A 20,439-nucleotide genomic window follows, 5' to 3' on the forward strand; every position below is an offset into this window, starting at 1 on the left:
CTTCCCCACCAAGAAATATGTAATGGGTTCCATTGTTCACATAACTCCGTAACTTTTTTTAATACATATTTTTCATTCTCTTTTATTGTATCTTCAATTGTATTTTTAACTTGAATGCCAAGATATTTAAATCCTTCTTCTTTCCATATGAATGGAAAAGTATCAAATAATCCTTTTACACAGTGAACATTCAAGGGTATAATTTCAGATTTATTCCAATTAATTTTATAACCTGAAAATTTGCCAAACTTATCAATTAATTCCAATAAAGAAGATAAGGTAGACTCTGGATTTCTCAAATAAAGTAAAATATCGTCAGCATAAGCCGAAATTTTATATTCCATATCTGAATATGGAATACCTTGTATCTCCCTCGTTTGCTGTATTGCTAACAATAAGGGTTCTAATACAACATCAAATAACAAAGGAGATAAAGGACAACCTTGTCTAGCTCCCCTCTGCAATTGAAAACCATCAGATATCTTATTATTAATATTTAGTCTTGCAATCGGGAAGCTATACAATGTTTTTACCATTTGTATAAATCCAGAACCTATACCAAACCATTCTAAAGCCTGATACATAAAATTCCATTCTACCCTGTCAAATGCTTTTTCAGCATCTAATGAAACTGTAAAAGCCGGTTCATCCATTTTTTTTGATAAGTTTAACATGTGAAACAATAATCTAGAGTTATTAGAGGAATGTCTTTTAGCAACGAAACCCGTTTGATGCATATCTATAATATGTGGGAGAGCTTTGGCTAGTCTCAAAGCCAAAATTTTCGCCAAAAGTTTATTATCAACATTTATCAAAGATATAGGCCTGTAGTTTGAAACCAAAGTAGGATCTTTATTTGGCTTAGGCAAAACAATTATTATTGATTCAGCCATAGTACCTTTAATATTACCTTTTATAATTTGTGTCTGATATAAATTTAGTAAATGTGGGGAAAGGATATTTTGAAATGTTTTATAAAATTCTACTGTATAACCATCACCACCTGGAGCGGATCCAACTCTAAGAGATCTCAATGCTGTTTCTAATTCTTTTAATGATATAGGTTCATCTAAACTCCGTTTTATATGATCAGGAACCTTAGGTCCATTAATTATGTCTAAAAAAATTTTTCCATCTTTTTGTCTCTCCAAATAAGGCTCGGAAGAATACAGGTCCTTATAAAATTTTAAAAATTGTTTTAATATTATATTTGTTTGATTTGTTATTATACCATTATCATCTTTAATTCCATTAATATTAGTTCTTCTTTTTTTTGCTTTAAGATAATTTGCCAATAATCTCCCCGCCTTATTAGAATTTCCATAATACATTGTTTGCTTGGAAAACAAATCTCTTCTTATCATTTTTGAAGTTAATTCATTATATTTACCTTTTGCTTTCAAAAGAGCTTGCAAAACTTCATATTCCCATTTACTTATCAATTTAGCTTCTAATATTTTTATTTCTTTTTCTATTTCTAAATATTGTATTTTAATCTGTTTCCTAATAAAAGCTGAATATGATATAATATTACCCCTCATAGTTGCTTTAAATGCATCCCATAAATTCTCTATAGATGTATCCTCCACTAAATTTATTTGAAAGAAATCGTTAATTTGTGTTTTAAAATTTTCCAAAAATTTGTCATCCACAAGCAATGCATTATCAAATCTCCAAAGAGATCTACCATTCTCTAATTGATCTAATTGTAATTCTATCCATACTCCCGCATGATCCGAAATAATAATAGGATCTATGGAAGCTTTAATCACCTGTTGCACTTTATTTGTTGAAACAAAAATATAATCTATTCTTGAAAATGATTTATGAACCTGTGAACAAAATGAAAATTCCTGATCATTAAAATGAAGAATACGCCATATATCTTTCAAATCACATGATTGAACCAAATTATCTAAACCTAAAGATTTTATACTTTTACCTGGTTTTTTATCCAATAATGGATCCATTACAGCATTAAAATCTCCAGCCACCACTAAATTAGAAGCAGCCAGTGGTAACAACATATTCTGTAATTTATTAAAAAATTCTGATTGATTCGAATTAGGGGCATATATATTGAACAACGTCAGGCCATCATTTCCCATACTTATATCAATATGTATCCATCTTCCATGTGGATCTGAATTTTTTACCTTAATATTGGCCATACATTTTTTATTTATAAGAATTGCTACCCCTGCCTTTTTACCCTCTGCTGGAGCAAAAAAACATTCTCTTACCCACCCACCCGATAATTTCTGTGATTCCTTTTTATTAAGATGGGTCTCCTGCAGACAGTAAATATCCGCATTTTGCTTTTTTAAAAATGTTAATACTTTTTTCCTTTTGATTACGTGATTCAGGCCATTGACATTAATAGAATATATCTTAAAAGACATTATATATTTTAATACTTCTCATTATAATCTTTTTCTCCTCTTCTTTCATATTTAGAATCCAAAAAATGTTTTTCACGACACACATATTTACCCCTAAAGTATCTAATCCCTTGTTTATTTTTTCCTTAATCTTTCTAGTAAATACTCTCCTTTTCCCTCCCTTTCCCACCCAATACAATGGCTGCTTAAGGATACACATTGGAACTGTAACCCAAATATTTTCCTCCCCTCTAGGCATTCAATATTCAATCAAATTCCCCTTCTATCTATTTATATTTATCTTTAATATTTTTAGTCATATTTTCATAACATATCATTAATGTATCTTTATCCATTTAACAGTTTTTAATTTATTTTTCTTTGGTATTATTTACATCATGAAATTTCATCTTAAACATATATTTAGTATGTTATTAATGTTTTTCCTATATCTTGCTATTTCTTTCTTATAAATTTTTATTGTATTTTCTTTATATCATTTTTCTTTCTTCAGATATTTCAATATTTCATATTTTTATAATTATTTCATAAAGTCATCAAAACCCATCTTAAAATTTTATGTTAAAATATCATAGGTTCTGGTTTAGAAAGAAAAGCTTTTAGTTTTTCTGGATCCTCAAAATACAAGGATTTGTCTCCAGATGATACTCTCATTTTCGCTGGATAATATAGACCATATTTAAAGCCTTTTTCTTTTAGTTGAGGTCTCATGTCTAATAGTCTCTTTCTTTTATTTGCTGTATTTTTGGCAAAGTCCGGTAAGAACCATATTCTAGATCCTTTATAATTTAGATTTTTGTCTTTCTTTGCCGCATTTAATATTTCTAATGCTTGTTGGTATCTAAGCATTTTGAAAATTATTGGTCTTGGCCTGCCTTTATTTTCTGTATTTTTAACTGGGATCCTATGCGCCCTTTCTATTTCAAGTGGTTGTTTCAAGTCCAGTTGTAATATTTTTGGAATTAAATTTTCTAGAAAAAGTATAGCATTTTTTCCTTCTAAATTTTCTTGTATTCCAAAAAGTTTAATGTTTTTCCTTCTTCCTCTATTCTCATAGTCTTCCAGTTGATCTTTCAATTTATTCAATTCCAAATTATCATTTTTGCATCTGTTTGCTTCACCTTCCATGACCTCCATTCTAGATTCCAATTCAGTAGTTCTTTTGTTATTACTTTCCATTTGTCTATGAATGTTTAATATTTCTTCCTTCATTTCAGACATATTGGTTACAGTTTCCTTAAGCATTTGTTTAATTTGTCTTACTTCTTCCATGACTTCTGCTTTACTCAATATGTCAGGTTCTTCTGCTGGAAGTGGGATCTTGCTTGGTGTTATTTGATCCTGTTTTTGTCTTTTTGCTGACGTGCCTGTTTCATTTTTGTTTTGTCTGGTAGTTGCCATGTTGTTGTTTCAATCACAATTCTCAGTATTCAATAAGATTTTTTTTTTTTTTTTTCCAACAACAGTGTATATTAATTTGTATTTGATGCTTTGCTTTGTGGAATTTTTGAATCCTTTCCTTCAGGTTATCAGTTTAATTTCGTTGGAGAGAAGTTTCAATTTATATTATTTTCACCAATTTTTTTTTCACACTATATAATAGGAGAAATCAGCTCCTTACCCTCAGGATTTCTCATCAAAATCTGCAGAGGAGGGCTTTTTTTTCAGTCTTTCCTAATTTTAGATTGATAGGCACTATTCTTCTCACCAGAATCAGTTTTTAATTTAAGGAGTTTTATCTTCTCCTTTTTTCTTTGACAGGCAGTAGTCCTTTATCAAAGTCAGTAAGAACTTTTTGTTGACTAATATATTTTTAATAAACTGCCTTCATTCTTTTCAGTGTCTTCAGGCAATTAGCTGATCTCCCAGGGCTCAGACCGACTGTAAAGGGCTACCTCAAAACCGTCACAGCTCAGGAATTTAACTTACAATAGGCTTCAGATTATAGTCGTTTTTTATTTTTTTTCAGTTTAAATTTTTAACAGCCCTTCTCAATATCGTGATGATTTAATTGTTTGTCTTCACAAAAAGAAATCAGCAAAGGACAAATTAGTCTCCTCCGTTCTCCACCCTTAGGGCTCCAAATCAGCACCGGCAGGAGAAATCAAACCGCCACTTAAATCAATTAATAGCAGCCTCACAACAAGATCGGCATTTTTTTTTTTTTTTTTCTTTTTACTGTTAGTCAGTTTTCAACACGAAGGAATAACAATTCTTGTTTAGGCATAACGAGCATAATATTAGGTTGGTATTATTCACCTTAAGTTTTTTTTTTTATTCCTCGTCGCTCCAGCAAACCTTCTCCTCAATCTCCTTCTGTTTCAGTAAAAAGAAAATTCGCCGATTCTTTGCCCTCAGGGTTCAGCGTCTGTTTCAAACCGCCATAGCATTTATCCCTCTCTAACTTCCTTTCCTTTAGGTTTCTTTCAGGCACGGCAGGTCTTTATCTTATTAGCTCTGTCAGTCACTTATCCTCAATATCACGCCGTTTTAGCGCTAAAAAAAAAAAAAAAAAAAAATCGTCAATCCTTTCTTCTGGCTCTCCTCTCACAAGCCCAGTCGCAGCTACGATAGAGGAGAGCAACACTCACTCCAGTAATCTTCTTCTACTTCAATAATCTCAAAGCAACTGACTTTTATCCGTTCTTAGCGCCTCACCATTCAAATGCCGGCATTCCTCTCTCTCAGCTTTTCTCTCTCAAGCCCTTTTCAATTCCGTTAAAGGTTGGCAACATTCAACAGTTTTCCTTCTTATGGGTTATGTTAAATCACATCGGGACACAATCCTCCTCTACAACTGCCCCACCAGCTCTACCAGTTATTCACTCACACGCCTCACTGTCTCAGCGCTGCAATTCAAGTCTCATAAACCGTTGAAGAAAAAAAAACGGCGCTCTGCCTTTCCAGCTCCTATTACCTCAGGCTTCACTTTAACTTCAGCAAAAGAGGATATTTTCATTTATCATATGTTCCGCTTCTTTAGTAATTATTTTTTTGATGAAATTATCCAGAAGGGAATAATTTTTTATATTCTGTTGCCTAGATGAAGAGGAGCTTTGCGATTACACGTCCATTCGTGTTCGCGTTAAGCCACGCCCCCTATAACTTAACATCTAATCTGAATGAATTGCTTCAATCCCTTACATGAGATTCCATAAGACGTTTTTAGAACGTGCTATCAGATCATAAAAGAAAATTATTTTAACATAAAATTATATAACAAGCACCATTTGATAAAAATAACTTTTAAACCATCGTCTACAGAAACCAATTTCTCTACTTTTCTTTTTCATTTAGCCATGCTGGTTCTCGTAGGATATAAACACAAGTGTGAAAAACAAGTATCTTCCAATAGATTCACAGTTTAAAATCAGATTTAATAAATTTGTAATACTTGCTGCCAGTTCATGTGGAAAAAAATTACTTCATGAGTAGATCTGACAAAACTGTAAAATCGCATAACTGGCATAGCTTCATGAACCCGCACCTTGAAAACTTCTTTCTTCCTTTTCCGTTCAAACAATTCTGTTCAGTCAGCAGTGACGTTCTTCACAGGGTGTATAATGTAAAACAAGTCTCTTCAAATGATCATAAACCTGGGGTGCAAGGGGAGGTCCACCGATGGATCAAAAACTAGCTGGCGGACAGGAAACAGAGGGTTGGAGTAAAGGGACATTACTCAGACTGGCAATGGGTCACGAGCGGAGTTCTACAGGGGTCGGTGCTGGGACCGCTCCTATTCAATATATTCATTAACGACCTGGAAGCAGGAACAAAATGTGAGGTTATTAAATTTGCGGATGACACCAAACTATATCGCAAGGTCAATAACATGGAGGACTGCGAAGATCTCCAAAAAGATCTGACAACACTGGAAAAATGGGCCAAAAAGTGGCAAATGAGTTTCAACATAGGGAAATGCAAGGTCATGCATATAGGGGAAAAAAAACCCGATGTTCACTTACAAAATGGGGGGATCAGCGCTAGGGGTGAGCGACCTTGAAAGAGACCTGGGAGTGATGGTAGACACAACATTGAAGGCGTCGGCGCAGTGTGCCACGGCCTCAAGGAAAGCAAACAGAATGTTGGGTATCATTAAGAAGGGTATCACGACAAGGACAAAGGAAGTCATCCTGCCACTGTATCGTGCTATGGTGCGCCCGCACCTGGAGTACTGTGTTCAGTTCTGGTCGCCGTACCTCAAGAAGGACATGGAGGTACTTGAGAGGGTCCAGAGAAGAGCAACTAAGCTAATAAAGGGCATGAAGGACCTCTCATATACTGACAGACTGAAAAAGCTAGGGCTTTTCTCCCTGGAAAAGCAGAGACTTAGAGGAGACATGATAGAAACCTTCAAGATCTGAAGGGCATAGAAAAAATAGACAGGGACAGATTTTTCAAATTAAGGGGATCAATAAGTACAAGGGGGCACTCAGAGAAATTGAAAGGGGAGAGGTTTAGAACAAACGCCAGGAAGTTCTTTTTCACACAGAGGGTGGTGGATACATGGAACGTGCTACCAGAGGATGTGATAAACAGGAGCATGCTACAAGGGTTCAAAGAAGCTTTGGATAGGTACTTGGAAGACAAAGGGATTGAGGGGTACAGATAAGAGTAAAGGTAGATTATAGGGATGGGATTAGAGGTAAGTTACAAAATTAATCAGTGACCACTGTTCAGGCACTAGGCCTGATGGGCCGCCGCGGGAGCGGACCGCTGAGCAAGATGGACCTCTGGTCTGACTCAGCGGGGGCAACTTCTTATGTTCTTATCACATTCAAATCAAACTGAATATACACTTCTCTCTCGTTATTCGCGGGGGATAGGGGCAGAGCCGGACCGCGAATGGCGAAAAACCGCAAATATCTGGCTCTGACCCACCCCCGCCTCCCTTCCACCTTCCCCTGGCATCCCGGCCTTACCTGGTGGTCTAGCTAGTTTTTGGGGCAGGAGTGATCTTCCTACACTCCTGCCCCATGCAGATAGCTGCTTTAATTGAGGCCGTAGCTGCAGAAATTGTTTTATGTTTGCGGTTTTATTAGCGAAATCGGGCACCAGTAAAATTTTTGCATCTTTATAGTTTAAGTTTTTATTTTGCTTGGCAAACTGAAGAATTTCTAATGCTTGCTGGAACCTCAAAACGCAAAATATTAACGGCCTGGGTCCAGTAAAACCGTTGGTCCGTTTTACTAGAATTCTATGGGCTCTTTCTACTTCAAACGGAAATTTAGAAGATAGAGGTATCAAACTTAAGGAATAAGCATTTCTATAAAAGCCACCACATCTTTTCCTTCTGAATTCTCAGGGAGTCCTAAGAGCCTCACATTGCTTCTTTATGCCCTGTTCTCCAAATTTTCCAGTTGGACTGACAAATCCTGCGTTACCTTGTGGTTTTTCTGACATTGAGCTGCAGCCGATTCTGCCCTCTCCACTTGGTTTTCCAATTTATCTAATCTAGCGTTAGTTCCTTCAATCTTATTAGATAAATTCGCCACTTCTTCTATTACTGTTGCTAGTTTCTCAGCATTTCTCTGCAATAGTTGTCTAATACATCGCAGTTCCTCCCTCATATCCAGCTTATCGGGAGAATCATCTTGCAGAGGAATCCTGGACGGAGTCGGCGGATCTTGTTTGCTCCTCTTTGATTTACCTCCAGAAAACGCTGTTTCCAGATTAATAGTGATTTATGTTCAGTTTGAACAAAAAGTTTAAACTTTAGCCTTCAAAAAATAATGAATTATTGCCTAGAAGGATGGAGCTGCTCAATTACTTGTCCATCCACCAGTGCTCTCAAGACACGCCCCCAGAATGCAGAACTTTCATAACCACGAGTAGAATATTAATATTTTTTGCATACACTTCCTCCTGGATTATGCATTGTAATTTATTGAGACTATTTTCTTATACTTTCAGAATACATATTAATAAATGAAATACTTGAATAGTTGGTACTCAGTTTTCATAGTCAAGGATAACATTAATTGAACACACATATAAACTTCTCTATCATCATACACAAAGTTAAAGCTGGTTATTAAAATCTGCTGGATTCTATCAGAGGGACACTCACCTGCCTAGACGAACTGCCTGCAGAAGAGAGATGAACATTTTGTCCCTTTGCCTCCTCACCTCTGTCAGTTCCATATTCAGCTGGATACATTTCTTCCAACTCTTTGCCTATGTAAATATATGCAGAGTATGGAAAAACGGGTCAATTTTCAAGATTAAATCAAAAATTGGCATTACTGCAATTCCTGCCCAGAATGGGTGCTAATCAGACGTACAGTTTTAAAAGGAAATGTCTGAAGCAGCTTTTACAGTGAAGGTCAAAAGGCAGCAGCGGCAGGTTATGGCCGACTCACAGGGGGTTCCCCCACCTTTCCTGCCTGCTCTTCCAGTTGTTTTTACATCATAACATTGAGTGAAGGAGTAGCCTAGTGGTTAGTGCACTGGCTTGATATCCAGGGGTGCCCAGTTCAAATCCCACTGCTGCTCTTTGTGATTTTGGACAAGTCACTTAACCCTCCATTGCCTCAGGTACAAAAATTAGATTGTAAGCCCTCCAGGGACAGGGAAATACCTAATAGACCTGAAAGTAACTCACCTTGAGATACTACTGAGAAGGTATGAGCAAGATGCATATAAACAAAAGAGAAAGATACTAACTGGTCCATCCTGTCTCAGTGAAATCAGTTAGCTTAGTGGAGTTTAAAAAAGGCTTGGATAATTTCCTAAAAGAGAAGTCCATAGGCTATTATTGAGATGGCTTGGGGAAATCCACTGCTTATTCCTAGGATAAGCAATACTACTTAGGATCTAGCTAGGTACTTGGGACCTGGTTGGCCACTGTTGGAAACAGGATACTGGGCTTGATGGATCTCTGGCCTGTCCCAATTCTTATGTTGTACACATACTTTGTTCCCCTCGAACAGAGGAGATTGAGAGGAGACATGATCGAAACATTCAAGGTACTGAAGGGAATAGACTTAGTACATAAAGGACAGGTTGTTCACCCTCTCCGTGGTAGGGAGAACAAGAGAGCACTCTCTAAAATTGAAAGGGGATAGATTCCATACAAATGTAAGGAAGTTCTTCTTCACCCAGAGAGTGGTAGAAAACTGGAACGCTCTTCCGGAGTCTGTCATAGGGGAAAACACCCTCCAGGGATTCAAGACTAAGTTAGACAAGTTCCTGCTGAACCGGAACGTGCTCAGGTAGGGCTAATCAGTTAGGGCACTGATCTTTGATCAGAGGGCCGCCGCATGAGCGGACTGCTGGGCACGATCAACCACTGGTCTGACCCAGCGGTGGCAATTCTTATGTTCTTATGCACGGCTTACAATAAGAGGCAATTGATGGGGGCTGCTCCTGTTCAATTAATTTACTACTATTAATCATTTATTTAGTGCTACTAGACCACGGGTGGACAACTCCAGTCCTTGAGGTTTTCAGGATTTCCCCAATGAAAATGCATGAGATCTATTTGCATGCACTGCTCTCAATGCATATTCATTGGGGAAATCCCAAAAATCCGACTGGATTCTGGCCCTCAAGGACTAGAGTTGCCCACCCCTGTACTAGACATATGTAGTGCTATACACATTATAAGCAGGTATCTGTCCCTAGTAGGCTAAAAATCTAAGTTTCTGTACCTGGGGCAATGGAGGGTTAGGTGACTTGCTCAGGATTACAAGAAACTGAACCCAGTATGCCAGGATCAAAGCCCACTGCATTAACCATTAGACTCCGCCTGTTCTCCTCCCTGACAACCTCACTATCTACCCATTTGGAAAGTGGCGAATGTTACGATGATTTTCAAGAAAGGTTCGAGAGGAGATCCGGGAAACTACAGACCGGTGAGTCTGACCTCGGTACCAGGAAAGATGGTAGAGGCGCTGATAAAGGACCGCATCATTGATCACCTTGACGGACACAATCTGATAAGGACCAGCCAGCACGGCTTCAGCAAGGGAAGATCTTGCTTGATGAACTTGCTGCACTTCTTCGAAGGAGTACACAGGCAGATAGACAAGGGCGAACCGGTCGACATTGTATATCTGGATTTTCATAAGGCGATTGACAAGGTCCCGCATGAACGACTACTTCAAAAAATTGTGAGCCATGGAATCGAGGGTGAAATATTCATGTGGATAAAAAAAAATGGTTGGCGGACAGGAAACAGAGAATAGGGGTAAATACTCAGACTGGAAAAGCATCACAAGTGGAGTGCTGCAGAGTTCGGTGCTTGGACCCTGTCAGCAAAGCTATTGCTAGTAAGCAGCATTTTTCATTGCCCTAACCAATGTCAGCAAAGGCCTATGTGAAATCCAAAAGGTTGATCAAGCATGGTCCCTACTGAAAAACACCATCACAGAAGCACAGAATCTTTACATACCGCAGTTATCCAAAGGAAGGCGGAACAAGAACAAAGGAGAACCAGCTTGGTTATCTAAAGAAGTGAAGGATGCAGTTAGGGAAAAGAGGAACTCGTTTAAAAAATGGAAAAGGGAAAAAACAACGGAGGCTTGGAACTATCACAAAATCGACCAGAAAAAGTATCATAAAGCAGTAAGAGAAGCCAAAAAGATCTATGAGGAAAAGATAGCGCAAGAAGCCAAAAACTTCAAGCCCTTTTTAAGATATATAAAAGGGAAGAAACCAGCAAGAGAGGCAGTAGGCCCTCTCGACGACCAAGGAAGAAAAGGGTGCATTAAAGAAGACAAACAGATTGCTGACAGGCTAAATTAATTCTTTGCCTCTGTCTTCACCAATGAGGACACTACAACAATGCCAGAAATAGGGAGGGTATTCAACGGAGAAATAGAGGAAAACCTCGCCACAGTAAATGTGGATTTGGACAAGATATACTATCAGATTGACAAACTAAAATGTGACAAATCCCCTGGACCGGATGGAATTCACCCAAAGGAGCTTAAGGTTGAAATTGGAGAACTATTACAAACCTTAGCTAACATGTCAATTAGAACCGAGCAAATACCAGATGACTGGAAAATAGCGAATGTCATCCCAATCTTCAAAAAAGGATCAAGAGGAGAACCGGGTAACTACAGACCTGTGAGTCTTACGTCGGTTCCTGGGAAGATGGTTGAATCACTAATTAAAGATAGCATTGTGCAACACTTGGAAAATCAAGATCTAATGAGAGCTAGTCAACACGGCTTCAGGAAGGGGAAGTCATGTTTGACGAATTTACTTCAATTTTTTGAGAAGGTGAACAAACAAATTGATAGCGGAGAACCGGTGGATATAATTTACTTGGACTTCCAGAAAGCGTTTGACAAGTCATGGAATACAAGGAGACGTACTCAGATGGATCAGCAAATGGCTAGAGAACAGAATGCAGAGGGTAAGCGTAAATGGGAAATTCTCGGACTGGGCGAAGGTGACTAGCGGCGTGCCCCAGGGCTCGGTTCTTGGGCCCATTTTGTTCAATATTTTTATAAAATGACCTGGAAGAGAAAACAACAAGCAATATAATCAAGTTTGCAGATGACACAAAACTATGTCGGGCAGTTGGCTATCAAAGGGACTGCGAGGATCTCCAGAAGGATCTGAACCAGCTGGAGAAGTGGGCGGAAAAGTGGCAGATAAATTTTAACATAGACAAATGCAAGGTGATGCATCTGGGTAGGAAAAACAAGGAACATGAATATAGAATGTTAGGTGTAACATTAGGTAAATGCAAACAAGAAAGAGACTTAGGGGTACTGATAGACAGGACCCTGAAGCCGTCGGCTCAATGCGTGGCGGCGGCGGCAAAGAAAGCAAACAGGATGTTGGGCATGATAAAGAAGGGCATCACGAGTAGATCGTCGGACGTCATAATACCGCTTTATAGAGCAATGGTCAGACCACACTTGGAGTATTGTGTCCAACACTGGTCTCCATACCTTAAGAAAGATATAACCCTGCTGGAGAAGGTGCAGAGGCGAGCCACGAAACTAATCAAAGGTATGGAGAATTTGAGCTACAAAGAACGCCTTGGAAAACTGGGACTGTTCACCCTTGAAAAGAGGAGCCTGCGAGGAGATACGATAGACTTTTAAAATATTAAAAGGATTTGACAAAATAGACCAAGAAACAGCATTATTCACTTTTTCAGATGTGACACGGACAAGAGGTCATAGACTGAAACTGAGGGGCAGCAGGTCCAGGACAAATGTCAGGAAGTTCTGTTTCGCAAAGAGAGTGGTGGACGCTTGGAATGCTCTCCCGGAGGAGTTTGTGATGGAGACTACCGTTCTGGGATTCAAACACAAGTTGGATGCACACCTTTTTGCAAATCACATCGAGGGATATGGGAAATCAGGGTCTCCAACAGGGAGCACCTAGCTTGGCCTCCGCGTGTGCGGGTCACCGGACTACATGGACCTAGGGTCTGATCCGGTGAAGGCGTTTCTTATGTTCTTATGACTCTGGGATGTTGATGCAGGTAGATCACATACAGTAAGCATCAATGTTCCCTCTAAGGATTGATGAGGTTTGTGCAAAAAAAAATATGCATGAGCGACAAGTTACATACTCCACAAATTTATGAGCAGGCGCGGAGGACGAGTGCCCGTGAGATTGTGGGAGGGTGAAATACTCAAAACTTAGAAGAATAACAATTTACTTATAGTTTTTGCTTCGCCAGCTTTCTGGCATCTTTACATACAGTGGCGTACCTAGCATATGTAACACCCGGGGCCCATCATTTTTTGGCACCCCCCCCCCCCAATCTGTACAAAAAACATGATTTTTAGTAACAAGCCACACGTCACACATGAGTACCTAGGAAAAGGCAGCATCTTATATATTGCAGTGAGCAGTACATCAATACACCCATTGTAAAACTAAACAAGCCAGACCAGCACAGATCAATCCTACACCGTCAATCCTAACAGAAAACCATGTCTTTCAAACACACAGAACACAGAAAACACCTTCGCCTAGTATGGAATATGTCATCACAAACTAACCCCTCCTCCTTTTACAAAACTGTAGTGTGGATTTTAGCCACGGTGGTAACAGCTCTGACGCTCATAGAATTCTGAGCATCAGAGCTGCTACCACCACGGCTGGCGCTAAAAAACACTCCACAGTTTTGTAAAAGGGGGGATAAAATAGAAATACACAGACAAAGGTTAAATTGAACCAGCAAGAAGCTGGACTCTGCATAAAATGCAACACCACAGAAACAGTGACATATGTCCCTAAAGCAATAAATAAATAGAAACTTTTTGTTCTACCTTTGTCTTCTCTGGTTTCAGCTTTCTTCATCTTCTTGTTACTGTCTTCCACCCATCCACTGTCTGCCATCTCTCTGCCCCTCCCTATATGGCATCTTCTCTCCTTCTATGCCCCTTCCAGAAACTGTATGCCTCCCCCTTCCATCTCTCCTCTAGACCCCCCCTCCCCCTTTTGTCTGGCATCCATCATCTTCCCTCTGTTCCCTAATCGTCTGGCATCTTTCTCCTTTCATCTCTCTTTCCCTCCCCCCTGTGGTTTTTAACATCTCTCTCTTCTCATTTCCTCTGCTCAGATCCGATATCTCTGTCTCCTTCCCCATTCTCTGGCATCTCTCTCCCCTTTCCTTCTCTGGTCTTCCTTCTTTATTTTCTGTCTCCGTTTAAATTCTTTCTTACTATGCAGTCCTCAGTTTCCCTCTCTACCCACAGCATGCCACCCCTTTCCTTCACCCCTCCACTATCTCACTAATTCTATCTTCTTCCCCCATCCAGCATGTCCTTTTTCTTTATCCATCCTTCCATCCAGTGGCTCCTCTCACAATCCCCACCTGCGTCGGAAGTGCATCGGGGACCTTACTATGCAGTCCTCAGTTTCCCACTGTGTATTTTAGTGAGCGACACGAGAAAAATTATGAGCGACGCCAATGAAAATAGTGAGTGTTTTGTTTTAAGTTTTTTATTGATTTTTTCACATATCAACAAGTGTTATAAATTTTCCATACATTTATCTTAACAATACACTTGATATCTCTATAATGTATTTTATATAAACCATATTTTATATTATTTTTCTTATGAATTTATATAACATATATATTGTAATGATTTTATCAATTATTATTTAATTATGAACCCTTTTCCCTCCCTTTATCACATTAATTTCTCATAGGACTATCATTCATTCATTATGATATATTTTTTATAATGTATAATAAAGAGAATAAATTCTTTACCCCTTCCCTCCCTCCCTTCTTTAACCATTATCTTATTATGGGAAAAAATTAAAATCAGTCATTGCAAAAATCTGTTAATGGTTCCCAAATCTTCTTGAACTTATCCATATATCCTTTTGTGTTGCAAATGTACGCTCCATCTTATATATATGGCAAACTGAGTTCCACCAAAAATTATAGTTCAATCTGTCATAATTTTTCCAATTATGTGTAATTTGCTGTACTGCTACTCCAGTCAATATAAATAAAAGTTTATTGTTATTTGATGAAATTTGACTTCGAGCTCTCATTGCAGTACCAAACAAAATCGTATCATATGTCAAGGCTATCGGATTTTCTAACATCCTATTAATTTGAGGCCAAATTGATTTCCAAAATATTAATATGAATGGACAATAGAATAAAAGATGATCTAATGTCCCTGCTTCAAGATGACAATGCCAGCATCTATTAGACTTAGAGCTATCTATTCTATGTAAACGTGTAGGGGTCCATAAAGCTCTATGTAAAATAAAAAACCAATTTTGTCTCATAGAAGCTGACAATGTGCATTTTAACCTCCAAGACCAAAGTCGTGGCCATTGAGATGCATTAATCTGATGCTTAATCTCAATGCTCCAAATATCTCTAAGACCATTTTTTTTCTTTTTATGTACGAATCCAGATATTAATTTATACCACATTGCGGCCTGGTGACCCATGGAATCTATCTGAAAACATAAGAATTCCATACTATGATAGTTATTAAGATTTTTCCATTCAGGGAACCCTACCTGAATGGCCTGCTTCAATTGCATCCATCTGAAATATTGTGATTTATTCAAACCGAATTTATTTTGCAATTGTGAAAATTCAAGCAGTTTACCTTTATTTATTACATCTTCTAAAATCCAAATTCCAGCAATCATCCAATGTTTCCAGATAATTTTAAAACCGCCAACTTTGATCTTTGGATTGAGCCATATTGTTTGAGTCGTTGATTTAGTTATTGGAATAGGAGTTAGATTACTTATATATCTTATAGTTTTCCAAGTATCAACAAATATTTTGTGATCCTTATATAACCTTGGCATTTGAATACTGATAACATGACTCAGACGTAAAGGAAACATTAATCTCCATTCTAACCAGAACCAATCTGGTATATGTTCAATGGGCTCTGGGAGGATCCAATACATACCCTGACGCATAATATAGGCTTGATGGTACCTATAAAAATTTGGAAAATTTACCCCTCCCTCCGCAATTGGTCTTTGTAAAGATACTAGAGCAATTCTGGGGGTTTTTCCAAGCCAAATAAATTTTGTTAACATCTTATCCAATTTTTTGTAAAATGACCCCTGAAAAAAAATTGGTATCATACCCATTTGGTAACAAACTACTGGTAATATCATCATTTTTACAGTTTGTATTCTCCCCCACCAAGATATGCATAAAGGATTCCATTGTTCACACATTTCTGACACTTTTTGTAATAAATTTTTTTCATTAATTTTCATAGTCTCATCCACAGTTTTTGTAATCCAAATTCCTAAGTATTTTAATCCTTCTTCTTTCCAAATAAAAGAAAATGAGTCAAATAAACTTTTTGTACAATGTACATTGAGTGGAAGCACTTCTGATTTATTCCAGTTTATTTTATAACCTGAAAATTTTCCAAATTTTTCAATTAATTCAAGCAAATTTGGAATAGTTGTTTCCGGATTTCTCAAATAAAGTAAAATATCATCCGCATATGCTGATAACTTATATTCTCTATCTGAATGCGGAATACCCTGTATCTCCCTTACCTGTTCTATAGCTAATAATAAGGGTTCTAAAACGATATCAAAAAGCAAAGGAGATAGTGGGCATCCTTGTCTAACCCCCCTTTGTAGAATAAATCTTTCTGAAAAATTGTTATTGATATATAATCTAGCAGCAGGGGAGCTATATAATGCTTTTATTATTTGTATAAATCCGGATCCTATTCCAAACCATTCCATTGCCTGAAACATGAAGATCCATTCCACTCTATCAAAAGCTTTTTCAGCATCTAATGAAATAGAGAATGCTGGGTCATTAATGGATTTTGTCAAATATAACATGTGATGTGCCAATCTAGTATTATGAGATGAGTGTCTTTGAGCAACGAAACCTGTCTGATGCATATCTATAATGAAAGGGAGAGCTTTAGCCAATCTTAATGCTAATGCCTTAGTTAAAATTTTTCCATCCACATTTATTAAAGAAATTGGTCTATAATTTGAAACCAAAGTGGGATCTTTATTTGGCTTAGGTAAAACTATAGTTATTGATTCAGCCATAGTACCTGTAATACAACCTTTATTTAGTTGTGTCTGATATAGTTTTAATAAATAGGGCATTATAATGTTTTGAAATGATTTATAAAACTCCACTGTATAACCATCTCCACCTGGAGCGGATCCAACCCTAAGGGATTTCAAAGCTGTATCTAATTCTTTTAAGGATATTGGTTCTTCTAAACTTCGTTTTATATGTTCAGGAATTTTTGGTCCTTTTATTAACTTTAAAAAATCTAAACCATCCTTTTCCTTTTTCGAATAAGGCTCAGAAGAATACAAATCTTTATAATATTTTAAAAATTGTTTTATAATGGGATCAATTTGAGATAAAATTTCACCATTCTCATTTTGAATAGCAATTATTTTTGTTTTTCTTTTTTTCGCTTTAAGATAATTTGCTAGCATTCTTCCTGCCTTATTCGAATTTCCATAATACAAAGCTTGCTGTACAAATAAATCTTTTCTAATAATTTTTGAAGAAATTTCATTATATTTACCTTTAGCTTTTAAAAGTTCTTGTTGTGTCAAATAATCCCATTTTTCAATTAATTTTGATTCTAGAGACTTCACCACTTTTTCCAATTCTGTAAATTGTTTTTTTTCTTTTTTTATTTGCAATGCTGAATAAGAAATAATTTGTCCTCTAATATATGCTTTAAAAGCATCCCACAAAGTCTCTATTGAAATTTCTTCTGTATCATTAATTTGAAAATAATCTTTTATTTTTTCTAAAAGATTTTCACAAAAATCAGTATCTGTGAGCAATGTATTATTTAATCTCCATATAGGTCTATTTCCATTCTGATCTATTATTTTAATTTCAATCCACACTCCGGCATGATCAGATAGTATAATTGGATCAATGACAGCCTGTGTGACTTGATGTACTAATTGATTAGAAACAAAAATGTAATCTATTCTAGAAAAAGAATTATGAACCTGTGAGCAAAACGAAAATTCCCGACCATCAAAATGAAGAATACGCCAAATATCTTTTAAATCACAAGATTGTACCAAATTATCAAGGCCTAGTGATTTTATAAATCTTCTCGGACTTTTATCCATCAGTGGATCCATAACAGCATTGAAATCTCCTGCTACTACTAGATTTGAAGTAGCAAGTGGAAGAATTAATTGTTGCAGAGTTTTAAAAAATTCATTCTGGTTCGAATTAGGGGCTTATATATTGAAGAGCGTCATGGTGGTGTTTCCCATGTCCATTTCCACATATATCCATCTTCCAAGAGGATCAGCTGCCTTAAATTTAAATGAAGCAGAACATTTTTTATTTATTAATATAGCAACACCAGCTTTTTTTCCTATTGCTGAAGAAAAGTAACATTGTTTGACCCAATCACCTTTTAGCTTTATAGATTCGTTATTTGAAAGATGGGTCTCTTGTATGCAGCATATATCAACGTTCTGTCTTTTTAAAAATAATAATGCTTTTTTTCTTTTAATCGGGTGATTGAGACCATTAACGTTTAAAGATATTATCTTAAGATCCATTATGCATTAATATAATTTGTAATGTAACATCCCAATCTTCAATATTTTTTTAAATCTTTTTTTTCCCACATATAAGATAAAATAAAGAATTACCTATTGTACACAGACCCTTGAAATTTAATACCCCCCTATTTCCTCCCTCCCCACCCCATACATATACGAATACTTGGAAACGCAAAATTAGATCAGGTTTAACATCACTCCTTACAAGCTATAAAATATTTTAATATCACAAGCTCCATAGTAATAATATAAATACTACTATTAAAATTCAACAATTTATATATCTTTGTTTTCTTATTTATATGAATACTTTTATTTATTTATTTATCCAAATTTTGTTATGTTCAGCTAAATTAAATATATATAAGATATTTTGAATTTATAAAAAGGATAAGATTATTAGAATACTTTAAGCAAACATTTTATCTTTTATAACTTCAATCATTCATCTCATTCATTATAATTTCTATTCTATGAGATACATTCATCTAAAATTAAAAGTTAAAAATTGTGAAAAAAAAATAAAAAATTAAAATCTATCATAACCCATTCTCTTACTCATTCTTATTCCTATTTTAATAGGTCAATTGAAAACTTTAATGATTCCTATCCATAAACCTTTTACTCTATATCCGGTAAAGAACTGTATCTTATAGAGAATGGATTCAGCTTGTATCTGAATCATAAAACATATTCTTACTATGAAGTTATTATTATTTTCTTTGTAAATACAGTTTATTTCATTCTATATTTTATATCTAATATTAAATATATTTTCATTCCGTATAGTTCCGTTGGTATAAATGCCTTTTTTTTTCCTTCAAGTTTCCTCTTCTTCCTCCGTAGACGTGATGACGTGAAAAGGAGAAATTAGGTTCTTACCTGCTAATTTACTTTCTTTTAGCTTCTCCAGACCAGTAGAGGTTAACTTTACGAATGGGTATATATCTAATCATGACCAGCAGGTGGAGACTGAAAACAAAACTTTGGGACAGTATATACTATCCTCCCTTCTCTATTTCCCTCAGTCTGCCGAATAGCCAAGCAGAACCAAGAACTGGAAAACAGGAAGAAAACAATACTCCGAACAGGAGTAACAAATAACATACCCAAATGCTGTTGGAAAATGCAGAGGAGAAATACCCGAAGGAAAATGTCCCCACAGCTCGCCAGCTAAGCCAGCCGAGCCACAGCCGCTGTTCTTTAATTCTCCCCGGCCCTAGAAAAATACTAGAACCCGCAGCAAAAAACAAAAACTGCCCGCGAAAACAGCCCCAACAACAACAACAACAACAGACAGGGTGGGGACCTCTACTGGTCTGGAGAAGCTAAAAGAAAGTAAATTAGCAGGTAAGAACCTAATTTCTCCTTCTTTAGCACTCTCCAGACCAGTAGAGGTTAACTTTACGAATGGGACGTACCAAAGCAGTCCCTCTCACGGGCGGGACCCCCGAAGGGCCGATACCAGAACACGCTCACCGAACACCGCGTCCCGACGCGCCTGAACATCTACCCGATAATGTCTAACAAATGAATGCAAGGAGGACCAAACCGCAGCCTTACAAATATCCACCGGAGGCACGAGCGACGACTCAGCCCAAGAAGCCGCCTGACCCCGAGCGGAATGAGCCTTGAGAAACTCCGGAACAGGCTGCTGTTTCAGAAGATAAGCGGAAGCAATCGTCTCCTTGATCCAGCGCGTAATAGTAGCCTTAGAAGCGCCAGCTCCCCGACGAGGACCAGCCAGGAGGACAAAGAGATGATCGGACTTCCGGAATTCCTGGGTCCGCTGCACATAAGAGCGAAGGACCCGACCGACATCCAACTTGCGCAGCTGCCGTTGCTCAGAAGAGCCCTCCCGACCACCCAAGACCGGGAGAACCACCGATTGATTGACATGAAAAGGAGAAACAACCTTCGGCCGAAAGGAAGGAACAGGCCGCAAGACGACCCGCTCCCTAGAAAAACTCCAAGAAGGGAGCCCTACAAGAGAAAGCCTGCAGCTCAGAAACACGCC

At 37.3% G+C, this 20,439-nt stretch overlaps 1 protein-coding gene across 1 annotated transcript in view; it reads right to left on the reverse strand.

Annotated features, from left to right (window-relative positions):
• PIF1 (PIF1 5'-to-3' DNA helicase) overlaps positions 1-20,439 on the reverse strand; it is a 179,096-nt gene that overhangs the window by 117,169 nt on the left and 41,488 nt on the right. The window contains 1 exon segment of the mRNA XM_033916027.1: positions 8,473-8,579. Within this exon segment, the coding sequence (XP_033771918.1) occupies positions 8,473-8,579 (107 nt within the window).

The sequence above is a fragment of the Geotrypetes seraphini genome, chromosome 12, assembly GCF_902459505.1.
Source record: "Geotrypetes seraphini chromosome 12, aGeoSer1.1, whole genome shotgun sequence".
NCBI lineage: Eukaryota > Metazoa > Chordata > Amphibia > Gymnophiona > Dermophiidae > Geotrypetes > Geotrypetes seraphini.